The 19,836-nt window shown below is 42.6% G+C and overlaps 1 protein-coding gene across 7 annotated transcripts in view; it reads left to right on the top strand.

Moving 5' to 3' along the window:
• The window catches only part of FARP1 (FERM, ARH/RhoGEF and pleckstrin domain protein 1), a 187,037-nt gene that overhangs the window by 98,890 nt on the left and 68,311 nt on the right, over positions 1-19,836 (top strand). For all 7 annotated transcript variants that reach the window (XM_081858064.1, XM_081858062.1, XM_081858061.1 and 4 more), the window contains exons 3-8: positions 8,057-8,161; positions 12,003-12,045; positions 14,581-14,659; positions 16,633-16,730; positions 18,073-18,187; positions 19,202-19,349. In XM_081858064.1, the coding sequence (XP_081714190.1) occupies positions 8,057-8,161; positions 12,003-12,045; positions 14,581-14,659; positions 16,633-16,730; positions 18,073-18,187; positions 19,202-19,349 (588 nt within the window). The remainder of the gene's footprint in view (positions 1-8,056; positions 8,162-12,002; positions 12,046-14,580; positions 14,660-16,632; positions 16,731-18,072; positions 18,188-19,201; positions 19,350-19,836) is intronic.

Raw genomic sequence — 19,836 nt, 5'->3', positions numbered from 1 at the left:
AAAGTTAGTAGTGAAGATGCCTGGTGAATTTCTGCTGGAAGAGTACTCTGTAGTTTGGGATCAGCGACACTAAGCAGCTCACATCTCCTTGAAGCCAAGCTGGCTTCTGTAGCACGGGCTCCAACGAACGGTACTTCTCCTGATTGCAGTGGTTGAGTTGGGATATAATAGTGCAGCCAGTCTTTAAGGCAGGGGTCTTCAACCTTTTTCAGTATAGAGGGCTGGTTCACTGTCCCTTAGACCTTGTGGGGGGCCAGACTATATTTTTTGGGGGAAATATGAACGAGGGACGATGAATGGCATGCGAAAGGGCTCCGGAAAGGGGCTGCTTTAAATGGCGAGAGGGGCGCTCAGCCAACCGCGGCTCCTGTGTCTTGCAAGTGGCAGGGGCTGGCGGTGGGACGATGAGTGGTGCGCCAAAGGGCTCTGGAGAGGGGCTGGCACCAACAAAGCCCAGCCCCCTTCCTCCTCTAGGCAGGCCAGGGAGAAACCAGGAGGATGGAGGGAGGAGGCGACTAAGCCGCTTCTGGCGAACCAGAGCAGCACACGGAAACACCGTTTACCTTCCCGCCGGAGCGGTACTTATTTATCCACTTGCACTTTGACGTGCTTTCAAACTGCTAGGTTGGCAGGAGCAGGGACCAAGCAATGGGAGCTCATCCCGTCGCAGGGATTTGAACCGCCGACCTTCTGATCAGCAAGTCCTAGGCTCTGGTTTAACCCACAGCACCACCCGTGTTCCAATATCTGGGTAAAAAGGTAAAGGTACCCCTGCCCGTATGGGCCAGTCGTGACCGACTCTGGGGTTGCGCGCCCATCTCACTTAAGAGGCCGGGGCCAGCACTGTCCGGAGACACTTCCGGGTCACGTGGCCAGCGTGACAAAGCTGCTCTGGCGAGCCTGCACCAGTGCAGCACACGGAAACGCCGTTTACCTTCCCGCTATAAAGCGGTACCAATTTATCTACTTGCACTTAGGGGTGCTTTCGAACTGCTAGGTGGGCAGGAGCTGGGACCGAACGACAGGAGCTCACCATACGATAGGCAAGTCCTAGGCGCTGAGGTTTTACCCACAGCGCCACCCGTGTCCCTAAATATCTGGGTAGGCTTGGCTAAAAAAGAATGTCTTCAGCAGGCGTCAAAACGAAACGGTAAAAGGCACCTGCCTGATATCAACAGACAGGGACATCGCATCATGGTACTTCTTTACTTATTGGTTGTTAACACTGGAGGGGAGAAAGAGGAGCAGGAGTCACATGGCAGCAGCTGCTTTCAGTAGCTGTCAGGTTATCTGCACAGTGTCTGTCTGTAGCTATAGAACTATATGACTGTAAATGCCCTACTACTTCCATTCATAATTTGCTTAGTGTTATGTATTGATGAATTCGGTAAAGGGTAGTTTGATAATAAAATTGAATAAAGGAAAAGGTTAACCCCAAAACCTGCAGAGATTATTTGTGAGCATGCTGTCAAGTCACAAACTGTCTATAAAATGAATGCATGGTGGTAAAACTGGAACTATTCTCGCTTCCAACTTTGGAGGCACATCTTGGGGGCAGGAGTGGGGAGGGGTGGAGTTTGCCAATACCTCATTACGCAGTGTTTGCTGCATAGCTAAACTAATCTGAATGGTACTATTATGCTGCTCTGCAGAAATTGTGGACTATGAAATTCAATCTGAAGTACTTTTAATGAGCATTCTGAACCTCATTTCAACCCCTGCGAAGAAACAAGGGACACAGTGTGCTTTTGAATAGCTTGGAGGCTTGGGGGGGGGGGGAGATGCACTTCATTCAGTACTTGCAAAAGGGGGTGGGGAAGAAATAATGCCAGTTCTTTGTTTAACTTTATACACCCGTTATGAAATTAGCCATTTGAAAAATATATACCGGTATATATCATTTAAAAATTAGACTGGGTGAAATTATGCAGGTGGCCTCCTAGAGCTTAACAAATTTCACTGCTGTTGGGATACACAAGTACCACTTTATGTGTTGCTGCATAACCTCATTGTACTTGTTTTAGTACCATCTATCAGGTTAGGCATCCTGCCTCAGGTGCCAATTTTGGAGGTACCATTAAAGACAAAAAATTGTCAGTAGTTTAGTGTTATGTACTGAGTTGAATAGGATCCAAACTGCAGCAGTCTGATTGGTCCTAGAACAATAGGATCCAAATTGCAGCAGTCTGATTAGTCCTAGAACAATAGGATTCAGAATGCAGCAGTCTGATTGGTGCTAGAACAATGCAGCAGTATGATTGGTTGGCAGGAACCACCCAATCATGCTCCAGATATAAGTGAATCCACAAACTGATTGGCTTACAGTAGAATTCCAGAATTAGCCAATCATGTGCAGCCCATTGTGTAAATAATGTATATAAAGCAGATACTTTGAGGGGACATTCATTCACTCCTCCTCACCACTATGAGCTGAATAAAGAGCATGAAATCACTTTGCAACTCTGAGTATATTTCATTTAGCTTATGATGATACCTTTACTTCTGTAAAGTACATCAAAATGACCTCTGCCAAGCTTTGTTCCTTACTTCCTTGTAATGTATAAGCCATTAGTGATAACAAACTCCCCTTCTACACACACACGCGCACACACACACACACACACGAAAGAGAGAGAGAGAGAGATATTGCTTTGTAAGTAGCTCATGTGTTTCTGAGTATACACACAGTGCTTAAAAAATAAATAAATGAGGTGCCAGTACTCATACATTGATAGAAGTTCTGTGGGTACCAACACAAAATGGCTGCCATGGATAGCAAAAGAAACGGTGATGGTACTCCACATCAGTGATTTCCTACTCTCCAACATTTCACAAATGAAAATAAGGATGCCCTGTTCCAAAATAATAATAATATTATACCCCGCCCAACTGACTGGGTTGCCCCAGCCACTCTGGGCAACTTTCAACATACATAAAAACATAATAAAGCATTAAACATTAAAAAAAACTTCCCTAAGCAGGGCTGCCTTCAGATGTCTTCTAAAAGTTGTATGGTTAGTTATCTCCTTTGCTCGTGAGTTGCATATGCTCCGACATTTCTCTGATGAAAATAGGGACGTCCTAAGGAAAAGCAAGACATTCCAGGATCAAATCAGAAACCGGGAAGGCTTCTGAAAATCCAGGACAGTCCCTGGAAAATAGGGACACTTCAGGGGTCTGTGAGTTCTATTACATAGAAAAAGTCCTCTCTGTGTGCACACAAACTCACACTGACTTGGCATGCTGGATCACCTCCAGTTGGTTGCATTCAGAGAGTTGCTTGTTCATTTGAATTGCATGTTACTTCAAAATAATGGCAAGATGTTTTCAAGATTTACTCTTTGACCATGAGATCCATTCCCACAAAGCGTGTTCTCCTTCATGGAGAGCACGTGTTGCGGTGGGGGCCGCCAGGACACTCCAAAGTTGGGGGCGGGCTAATTGATCGTTGGCCACCGATGCGATTGGGGCTTCCCTTGTTGTTGGGAAGAAGTTAATGTTGCCATTTGTTGATTGACAGCCAGAAATGCTAAAACTCCTTGCATGAGGCTAGGGCTTCCTCTTTTTGACCGTGCATCGGATTGCCCGTCCCCCCCTCCTTAGAATTACGGTTGTTCGCTTTGACCTTGCTATGCCTGTCATGGGGTCATCTGCTCTTGGGGCAGGGGCCCGGTAGGAATTTTGTCCATCTGGCTGATTGGCTGGGGCCATTTGGTTTTTGCCTACTGCGTAGCAAATCATCACAACTTGTAAGGTTGCGGTTAGGCATTGGTTTATTGTTAGGTTGGTTGAGGGGCAGTGGTTGAGTGCCTGCCCTTGGTAGGTTGAGTGCCTGCCCCTGTAATGCTACTGCAAGGGATTCCGTTAAAGGAATTGGGGGCTAACTATTGCTCAAAGGGGCTCGGGCCATAGCAATGAGCTCCTGGTTGCATTTGGGCTGAGGGCAGGTTCCCTGCTCCGTCACTACCCCCAAGTGTATTCCCGTATTCTGACTTTCGCATCGTGCGCAATGTCAGTCTGTCCCCCATGGTGGGGGCAGATAGTTGCAACGAATGCCTAAGCAACCACTCACAAATTTGTATGTTAATAAAGTTGTGGCCAAAATTATGCCAAAAATCTTAAACAAAAAATTATGTGTGATGTGTGAGTTATTGGGGTGGCCCTGGGGACCTCGACACGCAATATGTTATAAAGGCCACTAACTTAGCTGGCTTTAAAAAAACATATGTACAGTGGTACCTCAGGTTACATACGCTTCACGTTACATACGCTTCAGGTTACAGACTCTGCTAACCCAGAAATAGTACCTTGGGTTAAGAACTTTGCTTCAGGATGAGAACAGAAAGTGTGTGGTGGCAGCAGTGGGAGGCCCCATTAGCTAAAGTGGTGCTTCAGGTTAAGAACAGTTTCAGGTTAAGAACGGACGTCCGGAACGAATTAAGTACGTAACCAGAGATACCACTGTAGTAGCTTTTATTAATGATAGCTAAATGGGACCTTCATTTCCAGAGTCAATATTACTTCCCTGGACCAGTTTCATGAGAAAAACACAGTTATTGAATTCATAAATGCTGGCTACTGGACTGACTTACCATCAACCTGAACATTAATTCTTAAGGTTCAGGAGAAGAGAGGAAAAACTCCCTTCTCATTACATACAACTTTCATTTTTAAGCAATATTGTTAAAAACTCCTTGGGACTTTTTAAAAAAAATGTAACGCACTCATGGGCAGATAAGCAAACAGAACTTGTTTCCTTTCAAATGATTTTCATTCTCAAGTTACTAATAACAAGAGACATTTGGTGTTTTGTATTTTAAAATGATTCTACAGACAAGGTAATTCCTGAAAAAGGTGATTGAACGATAGTTATAATAATCAAAACTGCCTCAAAACTAGATTCTGTACAAAGTTAAATAGAAGCCAGCAAGCAAAGAGGAGCAAATGTAGGACGTGCAATAAAATGATCAGTGTGATCAAAATGTGATTCAGAAAAACCCAACCGAGTAGTAGAATTAAGAATGGAGTTTGGGTTTGATTCTCCCAGTCCTCTCTTCACTTGGATTAATAGAAAACCCGTTGCTGAACTGTGTGTCGGGAGTGCCATTAATGAACCTTTCACATTGGTAGCATCTGAACAGTAATGAAGCAGAGAAAAAACCAAACTAGGGCAGGGGAGAATTGCAATAATCAAACGTTGAGGAAAGAAAGAACTTGTAATGTTTAAAAAGTAGGTATGGAAAGTCTGAAGAAAAGAAGAAAAAGAAAGAGATGTTGAAGACGACTCTTAAGGTTCTGTGCTTGGGGTAACGAAAGAAAAGAAACATTACTCCACAGTGAGAGAAAAGGAAGACACAGTGAAAAAACAGGCACAGTGATTAATGATAAAAGTAGCAGATAATGTGGAAAGAACAAGTAATGAAATATTTGGAGCCAATCAGTGTTAATGCCTGCATCCCATTTTGTTATTAAATAAAATTAGATTTTATCTCCATATAGAAAAATGGCTGGCTGGGATACTTTAAAACCCTACGAAACCTCTATTTTGTTATTAGAGCTTTATTGGAGTGCAAGGGATTCAGTAGCCTATGAGAAACTTTGCTTACAAAATCATAATCCAAAATCACTTGAGGTGGATTAAAAACTGTGTTGATAGCAATGTCTAACTGGGCTGATGAAGAATCTCTTTAAATTAGAAGGATCAGTTTGCTCAAAGAAGCAGTGGATTAAAAAGAAAAAGCTTCCAGGACATGGGTTCTATAAACATTGCTGAACATTTTTCTCCTTCAACCACTTCCTTATTGAAAGGTCATCTCAAAGAATGAGGTACACACAGTTCTTGACCATAGAAGAAGATAATCTGTTTATTGATTGAGAACTTCTTTAGGGTCAAGCAAATGTTAAAGCTATTGGAGACCCTGAGCTTTTTCTAATGAAAGAAGAATAAATACCCTTGTTCAAGGCTTGACGGGGGGGGGGGGGAGAGACTGAGACTGAGCAGAGTGGAAGTGACTAGCAGAAATGAAGAATGCTGAATACATAATTTAGGCGGTAACGCTAAACACACGTAGGAAAAAACTAAGCCCAACTGAGCACAGTGGGACTTTCTTCTGAGTGAACATGCATAGGATTTTACTGTGAACTCCCCTCATTTGAATGGAATATATATATATCTGAAGCCAGAAAGGTTAACAGTTTCTCGAGCCTGAAACAGCTGATGACCCTGGAGAGGGGCTCTGTGGGTTGGGGATGGGGTGCGTCACAGAGAGATATGGGTGAGTCAGATCCCAGGGTAGTCACCCAGCACTCTGCTCTGCTCACCCACTTCACCCCAGCTCCTGTTTCTCTCTTCAACTCTTCTCCCATCTCAGCACCGCTCCTCAGCATTGCCAGGGCACACCCCAGCTCATCCTCTCAGGAGAAGTCAGGTGCTCAGTCCAGTTCATAGGTGCTGCTGTCACCTTCGTTGCCTAGGTCACAGAGACGCCAGCACAGGGACAGACAGACAACGCAGGTCCAGCTCGAGTTACCATTTGCTTGCCTGTTTCTGCACAGAAATCGGGACCTGGAAAACCAACACCCTGTGTTGCGGGTGGGTATGATTGGTCAGCCACAACACCCGATTGGTAGGTACCTCGAAGCTGGGTACAATCTGGCCAATGGGACGCAGTCCAAATGGTTCGAGGGACCTATTTATGCCCATGCACGTGACCCAAAGCTTCCTCTTTCGGCACGTGCATTCAGAACACCTGCCCACCTCTCCCTACTTTCAGGGCATTTTGCGATTGACCTTGCTACGCCGTCGTCTGTCGTTGGGACAGGGGCATGGCAGGAATTTTCCCCACTTGGCTGATTGGCTGTTGCCATTTGGGTTTCACCTGCCATGTAGCAAATTGTCACAACTTGTAAGGTTGTGGATAGGCTCTGGTTCAGGTGATAGGGATGGGAGAATGCTCTCGCCATCCCTATGTGAAGGGTATTCTGTTAAAGGAATCCAGGGACTCGATGGTTTGGTCAACCCCTGAGAGGGGGTTGTGCCCATGCCTGAGTCCAGGGGGACATTTGGGTGGCAGAGTTAGCCTGTTCCCGGCTTTCCACTTATCCAGGTGTTCACCCTTGGCTGACCTATGCTGGAACCCTTGGTCAGCTCTACCTGCATGGCAGGGAGCTAGTCGAACCAGAGCCTATGCAACCAATCACTTTCTGTAATCAATAAAGTTGTGGCCTAAATTCTGCCATAAACCAAACAAAAATTTGAGTCAAGCGTGAATTAGGGGGGAGATTTCTGGGTCTGAACACACAAGTTGTGCTTTGCCAGGAGCTGGGTGTGGTGGTGGGCCTTATTTTTCATTCTTTTTAAGGCTGCATGCATAATCAGATCAAAAATGATTCCTAAATTCATTGGAAGTTAACACTTGGATTTTGCATCCTGGTTTGTTTAAGCATATTTGCATTTCTTCTTTCCCACAGTGTAGTAGTTACTCTGCTGTTTTTACTGTTTTGCATAATTTATTCTGATGCTGCTACTTGAGGGAAGGCAGAACAGGAAGCTGACGCTTCCGTTTCGGTCCAGTGTGTGTATCTTATTCAGCTCGACTGGTGTGGCTTCTGAAACTATTAAGATACGGATTTGTAAAGAAAAATGGCGGTGCGGTTTTGTGGAAATGGTTACAAGCTGAACTTTGAGAATGGCCATACAAATCTATTAACAGCAATCATCTACCTTGCTTAATCAGAAGAAGTGCAGAAATGAATATTGAGCACAGAGTGGCTTGTTACAAAGAAGTTGCACACATAACGAGCGTTCTGGGCCAGTTCTTGCCCATCTCAGTTCCAACAATCCTTGTGACAATACAAATAAGAAAAAGATCCACAACTGAGTCAGTACTCACAACACTTTGGCATCCAAATAAAAATAGCTACTGCTTTTCCTTCAGTTGAACACCTAACTATAAATTAATTGCATTTTGTGCTCACCAAGGAAACTGGATTTATAACTTATTTTTCTTTTCATGTGGATGTACAGCGTGTAACCTTTTGTTGTTTTTAATTGCAGCAAAGAGCACCAGGGAAGGTTTTGCTGGATGCAGTCTGCACTCACCTGAACCTTGTTGAAGGTGACTATTTTGGCCTTGAGTATCTGGATCATAAAAAGATCATGGTATGTGAAGAAGCATTTTATATGCATATTTTGTCAGCGTAAAAAACAGCAACATGGGAGTGGGCTTGCAAGCAGTTGCATTTAAAATGCTTCCCAGTTTTCTTATTCTGGTACTGGAGGAAGAAAAACAAAATTGGGCATATGCAGCTGGGTGTAGTTTTTAAATTTTATTTATTTAAAGTATTTCTAAACTGTCTTCCGAAGGCACTAGGGTAGTGTACAATAGACATAAAATTATTCAGAGAACAAAAACAATCAAATAACAGTAAACTGCATACTGAGATGCAACAGAACAATATAGAAAGTAAAAGCAGACACACTGCACAACCTTTTTAATGGTTAGAAAAATCACCTGGTGCTTAAACATATTGTGAAATTGGCACTAACTTTACCTCTTTAGGGAGGGTATTCCAGAGTTGGGATACCACTGCAGAAAAGCCCCTCTCCTTGGTGCTAACTTCCACATGTTTCAGAACTACATGTGAACATGTACCATATTTTTCGCCCGATAGGGCGCACCGGCCCATAGGGCGCACCTAAGTTTTTTTTGGGGGGGGGGGATAAAGAAAAAAAATTATTTCTCCCCCCCCCCAGGCGCGGGGCTGGGGCGGAGGAAGCCCGAGCTTCCCCCGACCCCAGCCCCCAGAACAGGCTGCTATCTGCAAGCCTGGGGAGCCCGGCAGGAACTCCCGCCAGGCTCCCCAGGCTTGCAGATACCTGCCCGAAGCCCGGGGTGTGCTGCTCAGCGCGCCCCAGGCTTCAGGATGCAGGCTGCTATCCGCAAGCCTGGGGAGCTCGGCGGGAACTCCCACGGGCTCCCGAGGGTTGCGCAGAGCTTCCTGAAGCCTGGAGAGCGAGAGGGGTCTGTGCACACCGACCCCTCTCGCTCTCCAGGCTTCAGCGAAAGCCTGCATTCGCCCCATAGGACACACACACACATTTCCCCTTCATTTCTGGAGGGGGAATTGTGCGTCCTATAGGGTGAAAAATACGGTAATTCGTGTACAGAGTTGTTATTAGCATAACAGAATCATAAGCTCTATCAGAAGGTTTTTTTTTAAAAAAAAAGTTGGTTAAAACAAGAAAGCTGCTGTCTTTATATATAGATGATGAATGTTGAATAGTCTCCATATAATCTGCAATATCTTTGTCCAAACCGCGTTCCAGTATATGCCATTTGTTTTGTCCATTCATTGGTTTATCTCTGTTAGCAGAGTCCTGCTAGAAAAATTGGACCACCTATCGTCGCTTGGCACTGGCTTCCTATACTACCCTTTTGACTGGGATAAATTCATATATTGCTGGCAAGGAGATTCTGACCTGAGTTGCTTCTTACCCATTTCCAGTTGTAATCTCTGTGCGAAAAATAACAAGGCACAGTTACCTCCTCTTGTGCAGGATACCCAGTCATTTGTAGCTTAGTTACTCATTTTCTTTAGGAAATTGGCAGTGCACAACATTCTTCACTGTGCCAAATGTGAAGCTAAAAAAACAAGATGTAGAGTTAATGGAATGCCGTCAAACATTAAGGTGTTGCTAACAAATAAATGACCAGTGCTTTAAAGGTTTTTATTGGCTAGCAAAAATACGGTTTTAAAAAAAGCTTGCTTTTCAAATTGCATCTCAAAGGCATTATTTATACATTTTCATGTGCTTAAGAAAAGAACCTTGAAATGAAAAATCCCTTTGTTAAATTGCTATTTTAGCTCTTTAATAATATAAAAGGGGGGGCTGAATAATTTAAATATTTCTTAGTTTTTTTGGGTTTTCTTAAAATGTGGCTCCTGGGGCTTTGCGTTTGTAACAAGGACACTGGAAATGAGTTTTGCCTTTGCATAATTTACAGCTGCTCAAGGTCACACTTAACAAATATGCATACAGGTAACTCGCAGCTTATGTGCATTTAACTTCGGCGCATTCAGGTTTACTACATACTTTGCAAAGTTTGAAAAAAATAAAAGGGAGAGGGGGCGGAACCCCATGTGTTTTTATCGTATGTGATTTTTGGCTTTACGTACTAGCCCCAAAGAGTCACCTGTATTCCTTTCTAAAGCCTATTTTTTAAATAGTTCATTTCCAGGAGAAAGGTGAATTTTCTTTTTGTAAGAAACATAAGTTATAGATTTATTTATTTTTAAATGAATGCATGCTCATTTAATGCGGCAGCCCTATACCTATTTATCTGGGAGTAATCTACTGTGACTTACTTCTGAGTAGACATGTATTGGTTTGTCATACAGAAGTTGCATCTAAACCCAACCAAGCATGTATATTCGATTAATATTAATGTGACATGTTACTTGTCAGGGAACTGACATCAGAGCGAGAGGCGGAGGCAGGGCTCCAGAGCGATGCCGGAGAGGGGACCAGCAGGAGGGAAGGAATTCAGCGTAACACCAGTAGAGAAGAGAGGGAGATGGAGGAATTGGAGACAGGGCTCCGAGACCCTTCACCAGAAACTAGTGGAGAGAGCGCTGGCACACCCCAGCCTTCCCCTTACTTGCGCAGACGAGTTCCGCGCAGGGAACATAGGCGGAGACTTGGCGTCAAACAGCTTTTATGCTGGAAGAGGTTCAAGAAACGCCCACTGACGGATTCTGCAAGTGACTAACAGGTCACGGAGGGCGAGCTGTGAGCCTAAGCATGGTTGGGCAAGCAATCAAACTAAACCGAAGGCAATTTACGCACAAGTAACCCCCTTACAACCATTACATTACTGCTATCACAGTCCTGTGCATGTCTGCCCAGAAGATAGTCCCATTGAATTCAGTGGGGTTTACTCCCTGGTAACTGTGCGTAGTATTAAAGAATGAACCTGTTATCTCTTGTTTTGTAAAGATGGTCAGCTTCACCTGTATCTTAACTTTCCAGGTGTGTTCAGCTTTCTCCCCCACTTTCATTCATGCACCAGGAATTTGTGGAAGCATCATCAAATGTTGCTCAGACCAAACAGCCTTTATATTATGAAAGCTGCATGTTTACTACTCTCCCTATGGAATTATTGGATGCTACTTTGATAGCAGAGGAATTCACATAAGAGCCCTGCTGCATCAAGCCAAAGGTCCCATGCTGTTTTCCTCAGTGACCAACCAGATGCAGTAGCCCTCTCTGATAGTCGGCCCCCAGGACTGGTGTTCAAAGGCATACTTCCACTTAGTCATATAGCTATCATGACTAACAGTCATATTTCCCCATGAGTATTTTAATGGCACAGCTCTCTACTTGCCTCCTGCAACAGGGAAGGCTAGAACCAGCTTGTGTAAGCGATGCGTCTAATTGACTGGCCAACCAGAAAGCCACCCAGCAACCCAGGGACTGATCAGAGTGGCAGAAGCCACAATGGAGGGATAAGATCATTTAGCTTTTCTCTTTGGTCTCTACTCTGGGTGTCTAACACTGCCATGATCCTCACCCTTTGTGTGTGCTTTCTATATTCCCAAATTACCTAAGAAGCATGGAATAGAGCTACAGGAGAGTAGCAGCTGTACCGCCCTCACAGCATTAAGTAGTTTAACAGCCTTGTCCCATTTTTCAATGGGAGGTTTTTGTGACTGTTCATTCCACTACTAGTTGAGGTTTTGCCATGGTCTTTAAATTTTTGAATGCTTCTTCTTACATACACTTCAGGGCCCTTTGGTTGAGGTTTAATGGCGGTTTAGGCTTTTAGTTTCCCTTTGCAGAGAAAGAGGAATCTGAAAGCAGAAAAATGTGTGCTGGGTGACTGGCTGGCTGTTAAAATGTGGTGAAGACTGCTGCATGCTGTATCAAATAATTAAGTTGTCTACACCGCGTTGCTATATTTGCAGAGATGATGGTGTGCATTTCTCCCTCCTTCCCCTAGGTATGGCTGGATCTTTTGAAACCTATCGTGAAACAGATCAGAAGTACGTAAGAATGGGAACCATTTATATTATATTTGCAGAAACAAAGAAAGTCAATAGACTTGATGGCAGGATTTAAATAAACATTCACATTATTAGTATTAGAAAATGTTTAGAAAATAGTGAAATATTACAGTGTATCTGCTTTTATTTTTAGGTTTTTAGGCTTGATGTTATGTGTTATTAATAACTTTTTCTGTTAGGAGATAGCAAAGTGGGTGAAAAGAGAAACAAACCAGAAGTGGAAGTTGGGGGAAGCCCTGGAGGGGAGGGAGGGAGGACTATATAATATTTGTTAAGAAATTGAGATGTAGGTAATGAATGAAAAAGAAAAATGAATAAAATTTAAAAAAAGAAGAAGTATGTACCGACAGTTTGCTTCATATAGATAAGACAAGCGTGAATCCATAAACAACTCAGCTCTTTCCAATATTTGGTGGACAGCAAGAGCATGACATCTTTTTTTACTCACCTTCTTCCATGGACGCTCAGGTGGTAGCATTCTGATAGGGTCTATGTATGTAAAATTCAACATGTGTAGGCCCTGATTGCATGGTCAGTGCCAAGATTGTATCTGGGCTGCTGAGCATGCAAAGTAGGTATACAGTAATTGGACTTTATATATGCAGGTCCTGTTCAGATATTGTACCCCTGTGGGGAAGTCCAGGAATGTTGGAGGCAGGACAAGCTAAGCAAGGTGCACTCTCACCTCTCGCTACACATACAGGATAGATCCAGTCCATGGTGTGTTTGTGTGTGTGTGTACACACAGATCACACACATACTGTCCTCAGCAGTATCTTGAGAAGTCTCTCTCAGCAGCCATTCTCCTCACACACAGAGAAGAAAACAGTCAAACGACAGCTACAGGAATAACAGTCACAACAGAATAGAATTCCTCTCTCATGTGACTCACTGTCAGCCAGTCGCATGAGAGCTACTGTCAAAGGAAAAACCCCAAGCTAAAAAATACATGGCAATTCAACATAAGTAAACATTCCCATTTCAGGAAATCAAACCATTTCCCTTAACAGTACAGACCATAGTTTACTTGAACTGGATCAGGGGACTATTAGTTCCTTTCGAATGCCGTGTATTGTTTTGACTTTGTGATGGTAAAGTGTTTTATATGCTACCTTTCTAGCAGAACTTTACAAAATTGTTCAGCAGACTGCTTATCCAAATTAGGTTCTGACAATAGCCACTGGCAGCTTTTTTGCCAGTTGTAAAACAGGCTAGATGGATGTGAATGCTGACTTACACCTTGAATTAATTTATGTTGCATTAGTTTCTCCTGGTTCAAAGCCTGTCAATGTGGCTTTGAAAAAGAATATGCTATAATGATTGAAACCATTTGCTTACTCCCGTGCATCTGTGCTTGCTTACTTCTCTCTTTCTTCAGAACATTGCAGCAAGTCACAAGGGGTGGTTTCAGAAAGAAGGTTAGAAGCTAGGCAAGTTTGGCAATTTATGTCTGCAGTCCTTAAGAACTTAGCTTTGCAGATGAGGTGGCTGAATACACTTCAGTTGTCGGTTGTTGCATTTTGTTAATGTTCCCACACATACACCCAGCATTCCCCACATGTAGTGAATTATTCCTTTAAGGAAGAGTATTTTTTAAAAATCACGTCTTCATTGAGGCCTTTCTTTTTTCCCAGTATAACAATATAATTGCATACAAATAATCAGCATCAACAATACAACATAAAGCACAAAAACATACATAAGACAGTATGGTGGGATAAACCTGGCCCTGCAATTTTCAAAACACAAACCAGTATTGTGTTCTTAACATACATAAAGCATAACAGTTGCACAACAGTGCAGTATAGCTTTCTGCAGTGTCTACTACAGAGTTGACACCTTCCCATTTGGAACCCAGGTTTGAACAACCCTAGACATAGTTCTAAAGAAATTATTTTGGGATACTCACACCATGATGGGTCGGTCAGCTTCCGCATTTAATCAGACGATGGCAACCATAACTGAAGAAGTGTGGGGAAGGGGGACACTATTAGCCATTGTTTTATTATGTGGTTGGAAGCGGACGTAGAGATCATCTGAGCACAAATGCCCACACTGCCTTTAGTTTTATTAAAAATAAAAGGGCTTTCAGGCTTGGAGTTCTGGTCTGAGATTGTTGCATTGTCATGCTGTGAAGAAAGGAGAATCGCCGTTCTGGCTGGGACTAATGGGAGTGTAATCAAACGCGTTCTGGAAGGGCACCAGGTTTGGGAGCTAGGTGGACCAACAGACTGGGAGTATAAGGCAACTTTCTATGTTCTTAACACAGCAGCACACACTTGCCAGTGGCCATTCTGATCTGCAAGGATCAGAAAAACATTGAAAGCTATCTTTGTGCTATTATTTTGGCAAAATAAGTCTTGGCTCAAAGTAAATGGGTGTCCAATGGTAATTGTGGTTGATGGGTACTAGTCACACCTGAGTTCAGACAAAGGTGTTTGTTTGAGCAGGAGGAAACTACTTAATTCAGAATTTTAGGTTTCTTCTTACCCATCCTCCTTTTCTCCCCCCTAGGGCCTAAGCATGTGATTCTAAAATTCGTGGTGAAATTCTTCCCGCCTGATCATGCTCAACTGCAAGAGGAGTTAACAAGGTCAGTACTGCCATCCGTTTTCATTTGTCGTTCATTAAAGGAGGGGATTGACAGCTACTTGAAGCATGCATGTAGATATACTGCTGAATGAAGAAAGAAAATAAACCAGATTATGACAGGGGGTTAGGAGTTCATTTTGAATTGGATTCCAGTGCCTGGTCTGACATTAATCTGGATGGGGCCACTGGCTGGTATAGCAAGGAAAGGGCCTAGAGACCTCAACAGATTGGCCCTCTTCTCTCCTGGATTGCCAGGAGGATGCCATTTGTGGCTTCAGCTTTCAGTGACATTTTGGATGCCTCTGTAAATGTGTGGACTGTCCATTGTAACTGCAGTTTCCATGACACCCACATGCTGTAGACATTTAATTCATGTGCAAGGCTGTTCAAGGGCTATAGGGCACCTGTGGTCTTCACACTATATTTTGGTGCCTATTTGTCCTCTCCAGTTCTGAGAGACCATGGAATCAGTATCTGGCCCAAGTTGTAGGTATAAACATCTCCATCCTCTTACAAGTTTAGTTGCGCTTCTCTGTATTCCAGTTCTGTAATGAGTTTTCTATTTTAAAATTGGGGGGAAAGAGGTTTTTTTGTTTACAGGATTAACTGTATAATCTTCAGGGTGTACACCTCTAGTGAATATGTAAATTACATACTTTAGCGGGAGGGTTTTACTGTTTCAAATTCTCCTAGCATTATAGCGAGCTGCTACTATTGCCAATTGCTGAGTTTCAGTACTATAGACCTTTGAACCATCATTGCATATTAGTAATTTTAATTGCTCTTACTTATCTGCACCTCTCTGAAGTTTTAGCATCACTTTTTCTGTTTGATCTGATTTCCCCCCCTCCATGATTTCCCGCTTCTTAAACTAACACGTACTAAGAAGGGGTGGTGGTGGTAGGATTATGGGTGGAGAATACTGTTTATATTCCTGAAAGACAATAAAGGCAGGTAACAACAGTCCTGGAAGCTTATCTTAAGTAGCAGGCAAGGCCCTGGAGCAAATATTAAAAGGAAGAACAGTGAATGGAAAATACTCGTTGTTATTCATTTATTCATTTGCTTTTTTAATATGCTGGTTTTCAGGTATAGGCAACCCCTGAAAGTTATGGAAGAAACTAGCAGATGGAACATAGGGCAGCACAGGTTCTTTAAAAAATCAAAGACCAGACTAATCTGATACCCTCTTCTGAGAAGTTGGCTCTCACGTGCTCTCTGAATAAGAAAAATGTGGTGGATCTTAAAATGGAAATTTCAGAGAGAGTGGCCATGTTCTTATGCAATGCTAAACTTTTTTTTTTTAAAAAAAAAGATTAGTTTAATAAGGCCTTAAGCACTTGGTAGAGTTTTTGTTTCTTTTTTCTTTCCTTTTTTTAAAAAAGCCCTATATCCAACATAAATAGGATATAATGTTTTCTGGTGCAATTGTTAGCCTACATAGCTTATGAATTTGTTTTAAAGGGGGGGGGATATCATTTGGTGGTTAAAAATGTGAAATTCCTGCAACAACTAGATTTATTTATTACCCGTCTTGCCTCTCCCCACTCCTCCAAGGAGCTTGTAGTGGGATACATGGTTCTGCTCTGTCTTCACAACAGCCCTGTGAGGTAGTTTAGGCTAAGGGGTGGCGAATGGCCTGAAGTTGCCCTGTGAATGTCAAAACTAAACAGAGATTTGACTCCAGGCCCTAGTCCAACCACTGCACTCTGCTGACAATTGTTGTTTTGCTAGTTGCAAGTTCAGGAAATCCAGATAGTGTTTATATTTCAGACACCCATAATTTGAAAGGTGAGAATTAATTCCATGAAGACTGTACAACCGCTACATTATTTTGCAGTTATCTCTTGTTTGCGAAGTGGAAGGGATCGTTGCTAAATCTCCCCTTGTTAACATTTCGATTTCACAGAAGGCCTTGCCACTCCATGGAAGCCTTCTTCATTCCTCCACCGCTTTTTCTTTTTGTGTTTTCAGGTACTTATTTGCACTGCAGGTAAAGCAGGATTTAGCACAAGGAAGACTAACCTGTAACGACACCAGTGCTGCTCTCTTAATCTCACACATCGTACAGTGTAAGTAAAACTTGCTCATCTCCAAACCCTTCCTGCATTTTGAAGATTAAGGTGCTTGTCCCCCAGGTAGAATACTGACTTATGAATACATTTTCAATAGATTAAGGTCAGTTGCCGTATCCATAAATGTATGTTCACAAAGATACATTGGGCTAGTATCTGAGTGGCATCCATTTTCTTCAGGTCGTTTCAAAATACTATGGCAAAAATGGAAGCAGGAAGGAATTGCTATTTGCTTGTTTCTTTCAATATTCTTTGCCACTGGAATGTGTATAATGGAAATGGGATTAATAAATAACACACACACACACACACACACAGACAGATATCTCACACACACACACACACACACACACACACACCTGGTGGGATTTAGAGTATTCACTTTCAGTTAGCGCAGGTAGAATTTGCCCTTCATAATTTGTCTGCCAGATTAGCAGCTAATTCATGGTGGTATCTGTTGTGAGGCATTTTCTGTTGTGGTTACCTTCATATGGTTTTGATGGGCCTGCATGTGGTTTTCTGTGCTCTCCTATGTGTGACTAGAACCTTATACACGTCTTTCCTCATTAGTGTAAATGTGACATGTGCCAGCAAAAATGCCTGACAGAGAACTACAGTGAGAGCCACATGCCACTATTTTTCTTCATCAAAGTTTCTGCATTTCTCAGTGCATTTTCTCTCCAGAGTATCTCTAACTAGTTATCATCTACTGTGCCAAATCTTCCCTGTCCTGTCTCATATGTGTCATCCGAGTAAGATGAAACTCGTAGGGATAGAAATGCAGACCAGCGGACAGGGTGAGGCTGCAGAAGTTGGGCTGTTGTCAATTATCAATTCTTTCATTTATTATCATAGTTTAACCGCTGTTTGGGGTGTCACCCTCTGTATTTTCTGCTTTGGGCATCACATTGCCGTCTACTATTCCCACCGAAGTCCTGTAGCAGAAGGAAAACAGGCCTTTTGAGAAAAGCAGCTGTAAAGAACAGCATGCTTTGTGATACGCTGGAAAACGCTGCATGTTTTCAAGAGGAGCTTGTGTAATTTGCTGAACCCTCAGAAATCTCACTGCTGTGGTTTGATCCCAATGGATGCTTGCTAATTGACAGCAGACCCTACAGCTCAGTATCCTTCCTCCCTGTTTTCAGTCCTTTGCATGAAATGTTCAGGACCACAAGTACAGTGCTCTGTTATTCACTGCTCACTGCATCTTTTAGGATTTTCTGTTCAAATCCATACAACTATTGAACTCAGTAGAGCTTACTGATAAATAAACATGCATTCGAATAGACTGCCTCATACATTTCACCTATTTGAGTGCACTTTCCCCCCCTCTCCCTAGCTGAGATTGGGGATTTTGACGAAACCATTGATCGTGAACACTTAGCAAAGAACAAGTATATACCTCAGCAAGAAGCATTAGAAGACAAAATCATGGAATTTCATCGTAATCACATGTAAGTATTACTATTTAATGCTTAAGCAATGGCATTCTTAGTGCTGTTGTCTTATAAAGCAGGATTTTGTCCTTAGGATTTATAACCGTAAGAAAAACAGCAGAAAGGTTTGAGGAGAAGACAGGGCTTCATAACAGAGTAGAGAAAGAGGGCAGAGGTGGGTTAACAAATAGCAGGAAGAATGGAAGTTTTGCACTCCAATAAGGCATTGCAGAAGTGGTTTTGGGGATGGATGAAAAATTAAAGGGAGAAAGACAATGTTTGATGTATAAGTACCTGTGTAGTAGAAAGCACAAATACTGGACTCTGGAGTAGGACACAAAAGAAAGAAGGCGAGTCTCTGTTTTTCTTCATCCTACTCGTTTCTTCTTTCGTTTTATTTTTTACATTTATTTATCCAGTTTGTGAATAGAGGCACCCAAAACTTTTTGTGTTGCTTTAAGTACTTGCATGTGTCAAAACCTAACAAACCATGGCACAACTTTTTCCTGGGAGTTCACAGAGGTGTTTGGGTAATAGTATAAACTCATCACCTTTTTTTGGGGGGGGGAGAGAATTTATTTATAACATCAACTACAAAATTGTATTCAATTGCCAATGGGAAATCTTGTTTATCACCATTGGGAAATGGTTCATTTCCTAAATGGGAGATTCCAGGTTTGAGAAGATACACAAAGTTGTGTTGTAGAGGAACAGGAAGTGTGAGAATGTTACATTCTTCATTTTGCTTCACTGGTACACCTGAAACTACTCTTTGAGTGTTTAAAATATTAGTGGTCACAGTCTAGTGTGCCAGTTGTTGCTCCAGCAGATAGTCACAAAGCATGCAAGGACATGCAGTAGATATGAAATTTATTTGTACTAGGTCTTTCAAACCGTCAAATTGGTGCTAGGGTTTGTTTCACAGTGACTTTGTATGCAAGTCTGAGCAGGAAACAACATCTGCTATGAAAAGCTCTAACGGTTCTTTTAAACCTTCTTTGTCCTGTGTAAAATCAATTATCATTCCTTCAGTGGACAGACACCAGCAGAATCAGATTTCCAGCTGCTTGAGATTGCCCGTCGTTTGGAAATGTACGGAATCCGATTGCATCCAGCCAAGGACAGGGAAGGAACTAAGATAAACCTGGCAGTTGCCCATACAGGCATTCTGGTGTTTCAGGTGAGAAGCTCTAATCATAGTTCAGTCTAGACTGCAAATGAGTAGGAGTCAGCTCCGAGCTGCTATCTTGTGAGATCCAGTCTGCTAGTACCCTCTAGTAACTGTTTGCCAGTGTAGAGATGGCTTCTTCCATGGGGAAGCCCTAGGGCAGTTGCTCCATTGCAGATAGTTCTCTTGCAGATATTTATTGGATGTTAAAGCCTTAAGGCAGCTAAGGCTTTAAGGTACCTAACTCTATGGTAGTTAGGCTAGCACTGATAATTGCCTAGTTGAGCAGAAAGTGGAAATAGGGCATTATATTCAGTTTCCTTTATTGTGCCACTGAAAGCGGAATTGCCTTATTTGTTTTAGGCAGCTAAGCAGGCAGACTAAATTAAAATAGTTTGAGTGTAGTGAACTGCACCTTTTGTTAGTTTTGAAAATTAATTTTGCAGATGAATGAATGCCTGTTTTGGGGGAAGAAACGTATTTATACCTTTTCTTTTCC

This window comes from Podarcis erhardii, assembly GCF_964252035.2.
Source record: "Podarcis erhardii genome assembly, chromosome: 4".
NCBI lineage: Eukaryota > Metazoa > Chordata > Lepidosauria > Squamata > Lacertidae > Podarcis > Podarcis erhardii.
This window is presented reverse-complemented; position numbering and strand designations above follow the sequence as displayed.